Source organism: Camelus dromedarius, chromosome 30 (genome assembly GCF_036321535.1).
Source record: "Camelus dromedarius isolate mCamDro1 chromosome 30, mCamDro1.pat, whole genome shotgun sequence".
NCBI lineage: Eukaryota > Metazoa > Chordata > Mammalia > Artiodactyla > Camelidae > Camelus > Camelus dromedarius.
Window position 1 is genome coordinate 22,801,242 of NC_087465.1, and position 17,202 is coordinate 22,818,443.

A 17,202-nucleotide genomic window follows, 5' to 3' on the forward strand; every position below is an offset into this window, starting at 1 on the left:
CCTTTTTCTGTCAACTCATTAGCTACCCACATAGGCACACATGTTATTCACAAAGCTGAAAATGCAGTGTTAAAGTACTTAAAAACCCAAGCACAGAGAATAAATATATTATGCCTCCATGACCTGCAATGCCAAGAAGAGCTCAGTGTCAGCTCTTATTTAAGCTTTCACCTTTCACCTTTCAGAATGGGGACCTAAGACCCCGCTCATTTAGCTATCAACCATCCCTCTGTAGCCACCGTAGCATGGACTGACCCATCCTACAATGTTACAGTTATGAATACTCAAAGAAAAAATATTACCAATGAATCATTTATATATAAATAAAAAAGGGAGAGAGTCTTAACTTGATAATTTGGACAAAAGAATAAAAATTATGAAACATATTGATCAGTAAGTCAGAAAAGCTTGTGGTTCTTGATATATTTAAATCAGTATTTCAATTCTAAAATCAGGAGTTCAAATATCACTAGTTTCATAATAATTCTTTGAATAAAGCTACTTATTCAGTCTTAAATTAGTTTTTAATTAAGACACATTTCTGGGCATGGCGTAAATAAATTAAACAGAATTACCGGGATCATCCAGTACTTCTGTACAAATGGGTGTGTTTATAGAGAGAGAGAGAGATCAAAAAGAAAACAGAACTATCACCTTACAAATCTCATCAAATACGCTTCCGTGCGTAACTTGTACACACATGAAAAGATAAACTGAAATTTTAAAATACTTACTAGCAACATTATAAAACGTTAGACTCATTTCAATTATTGCCTTGCTATCTGTTTCTGTCCTGGCTAACTTTATCATTTTTATGCAAAACATAGATTACGCCTCACTTATTAAGGAATTAAGCGAGGCTGATTATTAAAATTAGCTAAGCAACTCATAATCTAAAAGACCCACAGCAATGTATGGTAATGAGCTCCTTTGGGGTGGGGGCAGGATGAGTATTTATTTCTCACTCTCCATTACTAATGCTAATTAATGCAAAAACTATGTAATATGCCATTTAAGGTAATACCTAAATTTGCTGCTTGAAAATGGTTAATTTTTTCAACATGATATAGGGATTACCACAAATGGTATCATTACTTTTAATTACCCAATAATTATAGATTGAATCCACCAAATGTCTGTCTGCCACAAGATAATACAATTACTTAATTTAAAAACAAATGATTTTGACAAGAGTCTAAAATTAGATAAAAGTTTATGGCATCTGAAAATGAATCCTAAGACATTATTTTAATACTGATGAATAATTTTCAGTCTACAATTATGCTACATATTTTATGTCATAAGACCTAGATGAAAAAAATCCTACCTTATAATTTGAGTACGTAAAATAATAGCATGCAATTTTAGCATGGATTGTTACCACGCATTCATTTGATATCACAGAAGCACAGAGAATTGCTTAAGTAGCATGATTATAGGGATGATACTTACAAAAATGGTACACAATTTGTGCCAAGTACGCTGAGTAACAGTACCTCAAGACTGGGGATACGTCAGCGGAGGAAACAGACAGAAGGCAATGAAGCCACAGGGTTTCTGGTATGAGTGACAATGAAAATGACATAGAGGACAGAGGAGGCATCGCAGCCTTGGAAGGGAAGATGATGAGAGTTTAACGAGACTTTAATGGGTTCACCTAGAAATAACTACCAGATATAACACTCTATGTAAAGGGAAAGATGTATTTTCAATTCCAAAAAACAAACAAACAAACAAACAAAAAAACTGAGCTAGAACAAAGTACAGTTAAAGAAAAACAAAACAAAACAACAAACAAACACCAAAATTTTTTTAAAAAGCAGAAAAATTGCTTGTTTTTAAATTAAAAGCTGCCCACTTCATTGATCTTTTTCTTTATAAAGCTATAACTCACAGAAATGTTCCTGTAACTCCTACACACTGACATCATAATTTCTGCTGGTCTGAAATCTGAGCCACTGTCCAGCAGAAAAAGACCCGTGTCCTTTCCCACACCTCTGCATTTTTCACATCACCCTGCCAGAGAACAGCTACAAACTGCTCTGACCCCTTTCCACATGAAGGGTGCAGATAAATCCTGCCCACATTCCTCTTCCATTATCTCCTGACAAAGACCTTTTTCCAGCTATTTTAGGAAATCAAACCTGTCCATCTTGAGTTCTTTCAGTGACCAGCAGGAGCTCTCAAAGTAGAGGGAAACACAGACATCTTTTATAGGACTCCACTCTCTTAATATCTAGTAATAAGCAGATTTAAAATAATTTGTTTTCCCAGTCACAATGTATTCTATTTTTAAAAGCTGTGCCATATTTTCCAATAAAGTGAATTAGAAGATACCAGCTGTGCACTAGGAACAAGAAAGCTGTCCGGAGCACTTTTTAAATTGTTGGGATGAAGACTGTAATTTAAATGGAGTTCTGTATTATACACAGCAATAAGACACAGGACTTGCTGAAGGTTTTGCTTATTAATTTAAAGCTATATTTATTTTGGACAAGAGCTATGTTGTGACCTAAAATGAAAGTTTGATAGTACACTATTAAGAGAGAATTGCAATGATTATGGGGCAGCAGTTCCAAAATATCAAAATTCTGCTTCAAATATTGATAACAAGTTTCTCATTCTCACAGTGTTCATTATATACTTGCTTCCACTTTCACAGATGAAAATCAAAGTTAATTTTTATGAATCTCCTAAAAGTGCCAGAAGAGGCAATATATTTAATTTTTCAAACTGCTTTTGAATGGTTTAATCTTCAAGCATTTATTATACATTTTCCTGTCTTGGTGAAACAGAAATATAGTATGACTAACATCATGTTTTAATTATTAGAGGGCAAAATAGAATTATAAAGTTATATATTAAATTAGTTTAATATGTAAGAATTAATTATATATGTCTGAGCCCAGATATTTCAGATATTTAAGAAAAATGGGTCATTTCTCAAAGTCTACAGCATGGTATAGTGCAGGGTTCCCCAAGTAAATGTCAAAATTCTAGATTCTGGAATTAACCTGGGCTTCACTTAGCCTTTGACTTTCAGTTTCTTTATTTGAAAGAGTGGAGAGAAAAATGTATTCCCGTCTTCCCTATCATGTAGGGTTGATGTATGATGATCATATTAAATGCAGAAGCAGGTTTACTATGCGAGTATTAATCATTTTTTTCAAGCTTACAGTGCATAAAGCACTATAGTAAATACTGGATAAAACTACAAATAAGATTATCGCTGCCCTCTAAGAACTCAGTGTACACAAATGATTCCTCCCTGCATGGAAAGAATTAAACATTACCTCCTTTGCTCTCCAGAAACAATTATTCTGTTTCATAATGTTACAGAGCTTACCTGTGGTAAAATAATCTTGACTATATCTAGCTGTACTGTTAACTTGAGGTTCCTTTGAAGAAGAGACTGTCTTTTGAATCTGCATGTGCCTCTTCCACAGATAAAATGCCCAGCTAAAATATACTGGTGAAATAAGTAAATGAACAAATGATTGATAAAACAATAAAGAGTAGAAATAAACCCTTTGTTATTAAAAACTAAAAGCACAGACTTTTCAGTGAAAACTTCCCTTGATTTAACTAGTGTGAGAATTGTTACCAGTGGAAAGCTAGTCAACTATTAACTAGCTCTCTGATTCCCTTCCTCCTCTTCCCTCCAAAGTGAGTCTTGATTTGCATTGTTTCCCATTTTCCGTGGTGTCGATATTTCTACTTTGGTCAGTTCAAGCTAATGATGTGACGTCATGTAGGGAAACAAATGTGCATACCGTGCCCTCCCTGGCCACACAAGCCGACTCCAGCACACCACTCACTCATCACCACTCAACTCTGCCTCTACTTTGACTCCCATTGTTCAAATTGTCTTTCCTATTTTTAAAATGTGTTGCTGAAGTTCAGGTGAGTAAACTTGATTTTGTGTTTTAACTTTTTTATGAAACTCAGGGGAGTGAAGCTAAAAACAGGTTAAGTTCCAAGGAAATGTTCATGAGACAAATTATGCCATTTATGGTTGTTGGAGTTCACTTAAAGGTTTTCAGACCACTTGGTTTGGCTCAAGGACCAGGGAAGAAAGAGAGCGTGGGTACCAGTACTTACTCAATTGTGTTTCGGTCCACTTTCCCTGTCATGTTAATGCCATAAAACTGCTGCATGGCAGCTAAGGCTGACTGCATGGTTTCCGCAGAGCGCAGCACGGACATCCTGGGGTCAGTCGGTGGAAGGTAGCCGTACTTCTGCAACCAGACCTACAATCACAAGCACAGTTTCTTTTAGATCAACTGCACAATTGAACAACTTGATGGTCATTAGTTTATGTCTATCACTGACTCTTAAACTTTATTTCCTCTACAAGGAAAAATATTTCTTAACTGTTTTATTTCTTTTTAACATATATTATGTAATTTGGGTTATCTCAGCATAATTTCAGTGGTTGTTATAGATCTTTCCTACATACTAACGAACTCTAATTGTAAAGAAAAAGATTAATCATTTTTTTGCAAGCTGACAGTGCATAAGGCACTATAGTAAATCCTGGATAAAATTACAAATAAGATCATCGTTGCCCTCTAAAAACTCAACTTCCCAAACTGAAGAATGGTATTTTTTTCAACAATATGACCCTATTGAGATATCTATGCTAGAAGGGAAAATTAATGTGCATATGCCATGTCTAAAGTGTCATTTTCCTGAACAATTAACCACTAGCTACAGCTGTGACTAGTAGCATCGTCACATGTCTACCAATTATTCTGTAATGACATTTGGGGTCTGAACTTCATGCAAATTGTCTTATCCAATTGTAGCTAGATATTGTCAAGGGTGAGGAAATGTTTCTCCTATAAAAAATATTCTTTCATTTACTTAAGGTTATTCACTTCAAACCACATCATGTAAGTAAGTTAACTTTTCACGTATAGATAAAATCAGACTATTTTGTTAAGAATATTTGGCCCTCTCCTTAGGGATTTGATGATTTTAATTCTTTTCTTCTCAGAGAGGGGAGAGAGATTTGGGAGGATAGTCAGAGGAAGATGTTGACACTGAGCTCACATCCCAATCACAATTACAGCAGAAGTTTAGAGTCATTTAAGGTTACATTTTAAAAATAACCCAAAACTTGGGGTGTTGGGGGGGTACTTCCACCAGAGGCAGGTGCTTTTTAGTTTTACAATTCTATTCATTCATTTTAAATGCACAATCATATGTTCAGCTCCTGTCCCATCCTGCTGTCCCTTAACTCTGCCTTTGGCACAAAAATAAAAGCTGTGGTACTTAATGCAAGGTGAGCACTAGTATACATTTCCCCTCCCACCTGGGTCTATTCATCATATAACCAATGATCCCATGAAGTCGCAGCTTTCCCCCAATACCTGATACACTTCCATTATGACCTTACAACTGAAACACAGGAGAGTTATTTTCTCCTTGAAAATAAACAGCAATTATAGAAGTTATATTTCACAAAAGAAGCAGACATTAAATATATCAAAGCCTTAATATGTGCAACAAAAGATGGAATCCTTTGTGGTATTTCCACCAAATGGATCCCCCAAAACTGCAGTGAGTACAACCCTTTGAAAATAAAACATTTATTCTAAAACTAGGTAAGAGGTTAGCAAATGCATTGTTGTCAGGAAGGTTTATTTGTTGAAACTCCATCTAGTAAACTCATCTACCACTTAGTGAAAACATGCCAAGATAATCTTCTCATCTAATCTGCAATGAATAGGCTGCCAGGGAAGACATATATTCAGTTACGCAGTCAACAGTGGTGCAGTCTGAAATAGACTCTACTTTTTTTTTTCTGAATGAAGGAGACAATATTTCACCGGCAATGTATTATTTACTAGGAAACTCAATACTTACTGTCCTGCAATTTCACCCAAATTAGAAGAATTCATCTTGATTTTTAATAGCATACATACACTAATATTCTGAAATTGAACTCTTTTTTCCCATAACACTTTGTTTGCATTCATTTCTTACTTGCTATAGAGCTGACTTGTTGCTACGTTAGTCATGAGTGCTAAGCTACTGGCAATCATGTTTATGAGGACAGCAAAGAGAAAACTGTTAATAATAAACCCTCTGATTTATATATAAATGGGAAAACTATAAAATTTTAAACTTTAAGTGCACAATGAAAAAATAGCAAGTTCTAAAAAATACAGATTTGATTTATGCCATAGTCTTTCGAACAAATGAGTTTAGAATTATATGAAAAATGAATTGCGATTTTTCTCTAAGTTCTTTTACATTATGTCATTCATCACGAAAGGCTGTTTTTCCAAATGAATGAGAAGTGAGTAATTATTTTTAATCATAAAGAATCAGGAAGGCTAGGGGATCTGCCATTTTATGGTCAAAGTTTGTTTCTTGGCTGCCAAATCAATGTCATTAAGATTATGGGTCACCCTGAGCTGATCATTCTTAATATCACTATTTGTTAATCAAGAACTCTTCTGTGACATCATCAATAATTGACCAGGAATAATTTTCAGTTGAAACTTGTAATACATCTTTCAACAAAACAGTGGAAAATCAAGCATAAATATACTGGTGTCAAAGTACAAAACCAGCAAGCTCTCAATAACATTCCTTATTGAAGCACAAATTGCTGTGGACGACCTTACTCTGGGTCAGGGTGAGAAGCCAGAGAGTATACCTACAATGGCTCTAAGTATTAATTTGATCCTTGGTGCTTCTTTACATACATAACTATTCCATATGGAAGCTACAGAAGAAAACAAATACATGCTCAAATACTTTTCATCACCAAGGGAGTACCCTCTCTTGAGTTTGCTTTTGTTTTCATTATTTCATTCAAGCTGTTTGAGACCACAGAATTCTGAGAGTCTAGTCATTTTTAGTATGATAGGGAAAAGATGTACCAATAGTAAGAAGCTAAGGCTCCTCGGATGAGACTAAATTGGTCTACATGGTGATGGAAAACCGGCTAAATATGCGCTAAACTGAACACACAGCATCAATGGCAGGAAACAACTCTGGCCACAATGTACAGTGCTGTGTAATACTGACTCTTGAATTACCAGTGAATGAAGATCAGGTTCAAACAGCGAAGATCAGGAATAAACACTGGTCCGTAATCATCAACGTATGGGAGTCTCTGATATAATTACCCTTGTTCTATCCCTATAGAATAAAACAGATTTGTTGTACAAATAGACCAAGACAGGTGGCTTATTCTACAGAAATGGACAATAAGAAGTTTGGGAAATTGGGTGTGACATACAGACAACTGCTATTTATAACTCTCTTTTTTTTTTTTTTTTTTGGTTTTCTACTAAATTATAATATTTTTTGTGATAAAAATTAAATTAAATCTACAAAATAATATTTGAAGGTATTACTTAAAGACTATTCCATTGATATCCATCCTCAAACATTGTTATTTGAAACATATTTTTCTTTTCAATAGTGTTTAAAAATATTGCTTCTCCTGATGATTGGAAATAAATTTGATCTGAGATTGTTTGTCCCTTTATATTTTTACAATGCTCTCAATTGCACGTAATGGATAATTAAGGAATAATTTCCTCATGTGTGCATTTAGGGGAAATTATATTGAATTTGTCGGGTCAATGTGAGGATTGAGAATATATAAAACCGCCAGCATAATTCTTGCTCAGTAAGTCACATTATTATTTTATGCTTATTAATTGTTCTGAGTTCTTGACATTGTTCCCACCAAAGTTAAGATTTGTCCTTGGAATGGGCAAGACTGAAAGTGTAGGTGAGACTTAAGCAGACAGATTTGTGAGCAGAGACCAGCTACACAGGGTACAGAATCACGCATTGCTTGAAAAGTCCCCGAATCCCAAGACAAAGAGGGGAAGTATAAAAAGTCTCACACTTTAGTTTTTATTTTGCTTTGTTTTATTTTGCTCACTGGATTGGCATGTATATTTGAGAGTACTGGAAAAATATCGAGACAAACAGATTTCTTCAAGAGAAAACTTTATTCTTTTCACTGTCTGGACTCAGCCCATCTCGTTATCACTAGAACAACCAACTACAGAACCTCAAGTGGTGCAGCAAAATCTAACCTTGAATTACATTCCGTATTACTAATATATTCAAAAATCTTCCTATCTTTTGAGACAAAAACAATTTCCTGCACTTAGCGATTATCCAAATGGAGGGACAACCAGAAGAGTTCTGTTCTCTGTGGCACAAGAAGATATATCAAGCAATAAAAGGCAAACACTTAAATATTAAATTCTCTGCCAATAGATTCTGTCTTTACTAGATTCTAGTATAAATAGGGAGTAGCAGGCACACAAGTTTGAGTAAACTCATTAAGAATGTCTGTCAGCTATATTTCATGCAACTGTACAGTGAAAATCTATATTAATTGACTCAGCTGTCCACACCCGTATATCAGGGCAATATCCTGAAAGAAGACTTTCAACAAACACAACAACAAAAAGAAGCCATCAGTACTTCTTATAACTAACGGCAAACATAAGCAGAGAACTTTTAGAATATATATTCTTATTTAATCCCTCTGGCCAGTACAAAATCTAGAGAAGTGAATTCTCCTCCAGCTGGTAGAAGCTAAAAAGTTTATTAATGCCTTAATATAAAATCAAGATACCACTATTTGTTTACTCAAGTGAATCGCAAAGCCCAGAATCATATTAAAGCTCCGTCATAGACAGGACCCAACATTAAAGAGACAGCATATTGAAATGATGCTCAGACATCTTTCCCCCTCAAAAATTAAATGATTAAGCTTATGAATTTATTAGATGTATTTAGAAATTATAGACATCATTGAAGAGCAAGAAAGGGGAGAGGTAGGGTATGGTATTTTATTTAATCTGAAAATTCACTTTGCCAGACCGTATTCCTATTTGTGACTCAGCCAGTTATTTCAGGCAGAGTTCACAGATGCAAGTCTCATATACCCATGATCCTATGATCCAAATTATAGTACTCAGTATGAAAGAACGAAGACAAAGGTGATAAATATATTTTTAAGGTAAAAATCACTTCTATTTACATACAGTGTAAATGCTTTTTTATTATTTGGGGTCATTTTTTAAAAAAATTATTGACTTCATGTTAAATTTAACATATTTACTAACAAAATATATAAATCTCTAATAGTATTATACTCTGATATAATTAACTGACTTTCCTAATAAAATGCAAGTGAAAGAATGCATTTTAATGGCTCTCGATGGTATAAAGTTATTTTCCATTTTCAGTCGGAGAATTCCAAATGTATTTGTTAAATTCTGTTATCAAATTTAACAAACAACTGAAAAATGATCACTCTTTATTTTGTGCTATCATCAGCAAAGTTAGCAAAGATCTAAGGGCATTTTTCTCTGATATATCATATATTCACTGGTTATAAAGAGTGGCAGAATTTAGAACCTAAATTTTCTAGTTTGAAAAGCGGCTATAAGTATGAATTATAACTACCTATTAACCAAAAAAGTTAAACTACCGTGGGAGTAGTTATTCAGAAATGGTCAAACTAAAAATTCATAGGATAAGTTATCAAGGCTGAGATTAGCCTTTCTGTTCATTCAAAAATCCAAAGGAGCTCTAAATCACCGTCTCATCTCCACCATGAACGAATCATGAAATTCCATATTTAGTAAGAAATTCCTTTAGAATTTTACTGTCACTTAAATGGCTTCTTAAATGAAAATGAAGTAGCAGAAGGATCAAAAGTTACTCCACTGAACATCTTAGCAATCAAGAGACACTGCATGTGGACAAAGAGATGCGAAACATCTGGGGCCATTAGTAAAAGTCGTAATGATCACCATGATCAAAGTTTTCACCTTAACACGAAATTCTCCAATTTATGACAGAAACTAAAAACTTAGGAGGTAAAGGGTAGGGAGAGTTTTTCCATTCTGCATAAAAGTGAACTGTATTTTGCATTTAACAATTGTGGGAGCAAAACCCCTCAAACAGTAATGGCTGAACTCTGGTGATAAAAACAAACTAACAGAAAGACAGCAGCCCTTAATGGGATTCCATTATATGCCAGTCATTGTGCTGGAATGTTGGGGTGCTATGATATACTGTCTCTTTATCTGTCTTTACTGTGAATTTTTTAAAAGACGATGAACTTCAGCCTAAGACATGTGGATGATGGACTTAACTAGCTTTCATTTTGGGGGGCAGATTCAGTCTCACCAGCACCAAAAAATGATGAAGAAATTAATCTCATTTAGGCTCTTCAAGGTAGACGTGCAAAATGTCTTTGAGGTATAGACACAAAACACCAGAGAACTGTGTATCATGCACATATCCACACTTTCATGCATGAACTTTCCTATGTATAAAATAAGAAAAAATAAACTACACTTTTACTTAATGCACAGATTGATCTGGGTGCCCTCACTTGGACAGACTCCATCCATTCATCAAGCTTGATTCCAGCCCACTGCAACATACAGCTACTTTTCTGTGACAGATAAAATGGATTTATGGATGTCATTTTAAAAACCAGAAATTTTATAACACTTTGCAATGTGATAGGGAATGACAAAGAAAATATTTTGCACCATAACGATGTTTCCTGGTTATAAAGTACTTAAACAGTTGTCAAACAAATAAATTATGAATTTCTTCTACAAAAAGACCAAAGTGTTCTCCTTTTCTGTAAAGACAAGTAGCTACACATACAGCTGACTCTTAAACAACATGGGATTAGGGGTGCTGATCCCCTCACACAGCCAAAAATCTGAGTACAACTTTTAACTCCCCCCAAACTTAACTCTTAATAGCCTGATGTTGACCAGAAGCCTTACCGACAACATAAACATTCGATTAACACATATTTTGTATGTTATATGCTATTTTACATATATTTTATACTTTCATGACATACCATTTTCTTAATTTGGGGAGTGGTTCTGTTTGTCTGCAAAAGTGTTTTCAAATTGCTGCAAATCTCAAAAAATTTTCCAACATATTTATTGAAAAAATTTGCATGCAAGCAGACCTGTACTGCTTGCATGTTCAAAACATGTGTCAAACATGTGTCACAGTTCAAACACAGTTCAAACATGTGTCACTCAAGAATCAACTGCAGCATGTTACTCAAAACCTATTTTTGGAGTGTGAAAAAAAGAACATTTAATCTGTTTCATCAAGATAAAAGTGATGTTTTGGCAAGGCAGGAGGGAAAAACTGCTTTTGAAAAGTGTCCCATGTACAGAGTAACTGAAAGATGCATGTTTGGAAGTGTTTCCACTATCACATGACTTAGTACTCAAAAGATATAAATACATCAACTATTAAAACTGTCTCAGAATTTGCTTCTTTAAAATTCCAGGAATAGAATTTCCCACCTGTAAAATAATCTGCAAAAAGAATAATTTCAGTAGGTTTTAAGTCCATTTGTTTAAAATATGAAAATGCTACGCCTTCTGATTTGTTTTTAGGAACAACTGAAAGACATCAGGGAAGATAAGAATTTACATCTGAATTTTACCAAAAAACCTTTTTAATTGATGGATAAGAAGACAGAATATGGCTAATGATTTGTAATCAGCTAATGACAGCTTTTCCTGTTGTATTTATATATATCCTTATGTGGTATCTTCGTTTTTTTTTTGGCCATGACAGTTTTTAAGAAGATTAGAAATAAAGAGATCTTATGCTTGGTGAAATAAGTCAAAGACAAATACTGTTCATTTTCACTTATAGGCGGGATCTAAAAAAATAAAACAAATGAATATAATAAAACAGAAACAGACTCATAGATATTGAGAACAGACTAGTGGTTACCAGAGGGGAGAGGATTATGAGGAGAAGCAAGATAGGTGAAGGGGATGAAGAGGTACCGAGTACACGTGTAAAATAAATGAGTTGCAGGGATGTAATGTGTAGTGCAGGGAATATAGTCAATGTTTTATACTAACCTTCTATAGAGTTGTAACCTATAAAAACATTGAATCATGTACAGCTGAAACTAATGTATTGTAAGCCAACTACATTTCAATAAAAAAGAGAAATGGGTCTTGAAGTTGCTGTATTTCAAAGTGTTAAAATCAATATTTTCAAAATAATGAAGCAGAACTCTCAAAGATAATGATTAATGATAGTTCTAATAAGAACACAACAATATAAATGCAAATAAGTAAAATACAAAAATTATTGCTTAACATTATGTCATCCTGAACTGATTTTAATATTTCTATTTTGAGTCTGTTTTGTAACATACAGAATGCTTAGTCCATCAGTTCAAAAACATAATTGTAAATAAAATAGTTATGAATGTTAGAAAAATTGATTGAGGGAGGCAAGCAATAAAAGCGCAGAGAACACTGATCATCAGAAAGAAATCAGTCTGGTTTTAAAAATGAAGCTACTCCTTAAATGCTCTCAGATGTGACACGCCTGTTCTCCTGAAGGGGTGAGACCAGAGTTTATCAGTATCTCTGTGTTATATTCTGACTGTGATAATTCCCAAGCTTTTCCTTTCTGTCAGGCACCACTGAAGTTACTGAAGTCCTGCTTAATAAAGTCCTTAGAATAACTTCCATGACATCGTTCGTAATGTGGTCTCAAACCTTGCCCTTGTTACTGTGTTGCATGAAATTTCAGTCCCACCCGGAACAGACATTGCGAATAACAGCAACAGCTACCGATCCGTAACTGCCCACTGTGTGCGTACTAGGCAGTTCACGTACATCATCTTTAATCCTTGTAACAATTCTGCACGCATGGAAGGGACCCAGCTGCCCATCGATCACCTGGGAAATCCTAGAAGACCCAATGCGCATTTCAAAACGAGAAGGCAGATCGTTTGAAAACATATCTATAATAACTGTGAGTTTTTGTAGTTTTCAGGCAAGCAAAATGTCCCATTTAACATCATGAAAGGAGTGGTGATCGTCTATGTTCTGGGTATAACACTACTACTTCTGAGGGCTTCTCTAATGGCCAATGCAAAGCAGCCCTGCTCGGCCCAATGTGCCCTGCCCAATTAATATTCTTGTTTCCATGCTAGAATATTTCACTGTGGTCGTTCCTGTTTTGTAGCTTTAAAAAATGCAGTGACCATCTTTGCCAGAGAATTATCCTTTCTTCTCATGTCATGAATTCTTTTGTAGCACTGTCTACAATAGTAAGACTAAATACGTCTCAGTGCTGCCAGTCCACTGTATCTACTCCTTTCCTTTATCTTTTCTAAAATTAACCCCTCGATTACCATCTATGTGTTGATGGCACACCAATTTAACCCTTTAACCTTGAACTCACCCTAATGCCCAGACTCTGCTAGCAAAGTGCTGTTTAAAACCAAAAATACAGAAATCATCCTTAATTTTCCTTTTTCCTCATCATTCAGCCTCAATCCATCAGCATGCCTGAGCTCCAATTTTATATTGAATGGAAACTCTTGTGTCTGTGGCCACCTCTTTGTCCAGGGCACCATCTTCCCCCACCAGAAATTACAAGATTCTCCAACTGGGCCCTCTGCTTTTATATTGCTCCCATTCCCTCTCCTTGCCCAACTAATGTGAAATGTCTTTTTTTTTTACTATAAAAAATATGTAATTTAAAAGTTACCATTTTAACCAATTTTAACTGTAAAATTTGGGGACGTTACGTTTTTTCACATTGTTATGCATCCATCACCACCATCCATCTCCAGAACTTTGTAATAATTAAAAATTGTAATTCGACACCCAGTAAATAGTAACTCCACATTTCCTTCTTCTCCTAGCCCTTGGTAACCAGTATTCTACTTTCTGTCTATGAATTTGACCACTCTAGGTGCCTTGTATAAATGGAATCATATAGTATTTATCCTTCTGTGTCTGGCTTATTTCATTTAGGATGTTTTCAGGTTCATCCATGTGACAGCATGCAGTACGTAATATTTTTAAAGCTGAATACTACCCCCTTGTATGGATACACTACATTTTGTTTATCCATTGATACACTGATGAACACTCGGGTTGTGTCCATTTTTTGGATATTGTAAATAATACTGTTATAAACATTGGTGTACAAATATCTGTTTGAATCCGAGCTTTCAGTCCTTTGGGGTTGTATTTAGGTGTCAAATTGCTGGATTATATGGCAATTCTATGTTTAACTTTTTGAGGAACTGTCATACTGCTTTCCTAAGGCCTCACCATTTTACATTCCCACCGGTAACACACAAGGGGTCTAATATCCTCCACATCCTCTCCAACACTTGTTATTTTCTGTTTATTTTTGTTTTTATAAATAGCGATCCTAAGGGGTGTGAGGTGGCATGAGCTGTCATTTTAAAACGTAAATCAAACTGCATCATTCATCTGTTATAACCCTTTAGCAGTTTCCCACCGACTTAATATAAAATCCAAACTCCTTACTGTGGCCTACAAGTCCATGCAAAGTCATGGTTAACCCCTTAAAGTCTTTTCATAGTACCATCTCTTGACATTCTGGGCATTTGGTCTTTTTGGGTTTTTTTTTCTGTTCATGGAACAAGTTAAATTCTTTCCTGCCTTGAGGCACTGCATTTACTTTTCCTATGTATTTACTACAAAAAGACATTTCTTTGAACCTTTTTAAATTTAGTTCAAATTAGACTTGTTCACAGAACACTTCCCTGACTCCACTTTGCCACTGCCACCAACACCACGTAGCGTCCTAAGTCCCTCGCTGCATTTATTGTAACCACTACATGGGAGCTTTGTTGATTTATGCATTTATTTTTTATATTTATATTCCCATTTAACAGGATAGGTGCAACACCTGAAACAGTTTCTGGCACATCTTCTGAGTGTGAGCAATAAAATTATAAAGATAGCAAAGTGAGGAACCCTTATATTAATGCCCATTTGATATCACAATGGAAACCATACAAATGGTCTTTTGCTGTTTTCTGCCCACTGGGTTTACTACCCAATGATTCACACCCCTCCCTGTCCCCCAACACACACAACCGGTTCCCAAATGAGGAGTCCAGTGCCTCAAATGTGAATAACAAAGCTTAGTTTATCACATATGTAGCAAAAATTAGTAACTTCCAGTCACCTCTGGGTGAGATCTAGGAAATATAGAACAAGGTAAAATTGAGTGACAACTCGGGTCACTGTTGGGGAAGAATTGAGCAGTTTTTAGGTTTTTGTCTTTGCCTAGTCAGATTCTACCTTCCATCCCCACACCTGGAGATAAACATCAATGTAGACTTGTTTTTACCACTTGAAAACTGCGTTTAGGAAAACACTGACATTCAGGGCAAACAACAAACTGAGCGCACTAACATTTACTGAGCCAGGCACTGAGCTAATCTCTTTAATACATTAGATCCTGCAATGATCACAAGCTGCGAGGCTGGTATCATTAACTTCATTTTACAGGTGAGCAAATAGAATGAGAAGGGTTTTTCAACTTGCTCAGGGGGCCACAGAGCAAGTAGGTGATTTCCAGGGATACAAGTCTCAGTGTGAATCTAAAATGGCTCTAAATAAATAAATAAATAAAATAAAATGGATCTTGATCTTAACAATGGCCAAAAAGACAAGAGGAGTGACTCCTGACCAAACCCAGCCTTTATTGTGTAAGATTAAGGATGATCTACACAGGCTATTCGAGGTCAGAAATGGGCGGTCTTGTTTCACGCAGCTGAATCCCATCAGTGGGAAGGCGGGCTATTTCACTGTGGAAAAAACAAGGCAGACAAAAAAAAAAATGATAAGCACATAATAATAAGGATTACCTGTCTGCCCAGCAGAACCCATATGCTACCAGTTACCAAAGGCAAAGTGCAAGCTGTTCTCAAAAGGCTAAAAATCATTATACTTCACTAAAAGTTTGAAAGTAAAAGTAAATTCTCTAAAAGAAACAGTTTGAAGTTTTCCTTCGAAACAGCATAGTCCTCTGAAGGCAAAGGAGAGGTATCTCCCATCTCTTTCTAATCTCTGCCAAATGGTAAGAAAAGAGGTTTGTTTTGCCAATCCATTGCTATAATGTGATTTTTGGAAGCACTAAACTTTAAAGTGCTTTAATTTGGATGTAGGAGAGGCGAGTTACTGGGGATAGATTCTCCTGCTATAACTCCAGAAGATAGAGCGAATAGTGGAATAATACTTAAAAACAACAAAAACACACGCATTCCACTTTCAGTACTGGGTGCTCTCTCAAAATAGCTTTCTCTCTCAAGGGAAAATCTTGTGCTTCAAAATCTTGAAAACATCCTTTGCCCCTGAGGGTTTATAGTTTTGGAAATGTGAAACTAGTTTTTGTTTGTTTGTTTGTCTGTTTTAAAGGGAAAAAATCATAGAATGATGGCTGAGTTTATTTATTTAATTATTATAATTAAGACAATTAAGAGGTTAACTGCTTTGTGACATTAAAGGCTTCTTTTTCAAAATAAGGTCATGTGTGTTTTAAAAATACATGTGCTTTAGGGCTAATGAGTATGAATTCGTTAAAGTTTCTCAAGGGTAAGAAGCAATATTCCAGGTTCCTCTAAAGAAGGGTCTTAAAAAACAAATAAAACCTCTTCCATGGTGCATTAATTCAACAAGCATTTGTTGAAAATCTATTATGTACAGCTTCTTGACTAGGCTTTGGGGTTATTAACAGTGAGTGATACAGAAGTAGTCTTTGGTCTTATGGAGCTGACAGATTGATGGCTGGGAAGACAAGCATTAAACAAATATGTCATTTCAAATTTTAACAAGTGCTTTAAAAGAACATGGAGTGTTGTGAAGATCTAAGCAAAGGACCTAATTTAGATGCAGAGGATAAGAAGGTATGTGTAATGAACTGATAGCTCAAATGAAACTTGAAGTGTGAGTAAAAGTTAGCAAAGAAAAGGAAGGGAAGCTTACAGGAAAGAGAGCTAGCCAGGTACAAATGCCCAGAGGCAAGGGTGTTGATTTTAAAACATATCAAATTTTTGGAAATTGGTCTCCTCAAAAGGAGGAGTCTGATTTCCCCTTCATTTGGCTAAGAGCTAGTCTTGGTACTTGGTTTTGATTAACAGAATATGGTGGAAGTGATGCTGCCCGACTTTTGAGGCTACGTTAGAAAAGGTAACACAGCTTCTGCCTGGTTCCGTCTCTCCCGGGAGACTCACCCTGGGAAACCAGCCACCATATTGTGAGGAAGCACAGGCTACCTGTGGAAGCCACATACAGGTGTTCTTACAGACAGCCTCATCCATAGCCTCAGCCAATGAGCCAGCATCAGCTGCCA

At 35.5% G+C, this 17,202-nt stretch overlaps 1 protein-coding gene across 2 annotated transcripts in view; it reads right to left on the minus strand.

Moving 5' to 3' along the window:
• MMP16 (matrix metallopeptidase 16) overlaps positions 1-17,202 on the minus strand; it is a 274,903-nt gene that overhangs the window by 136,603 nt on the left and 121,098 nt on the right. For both annotated transcript variants that reach the window (XM_010980548.3, XM_064480923.1), the window contains exon 2: positions 4,102-4,250. In XM_010980548.3, coding sequence (XP_010978850.1) covers positions 4,102-4,250 — 149 coding nt within the window. The remainder of the gene's footprint in view (positions 1-4,101; positions 4,251-17,202) is intronic.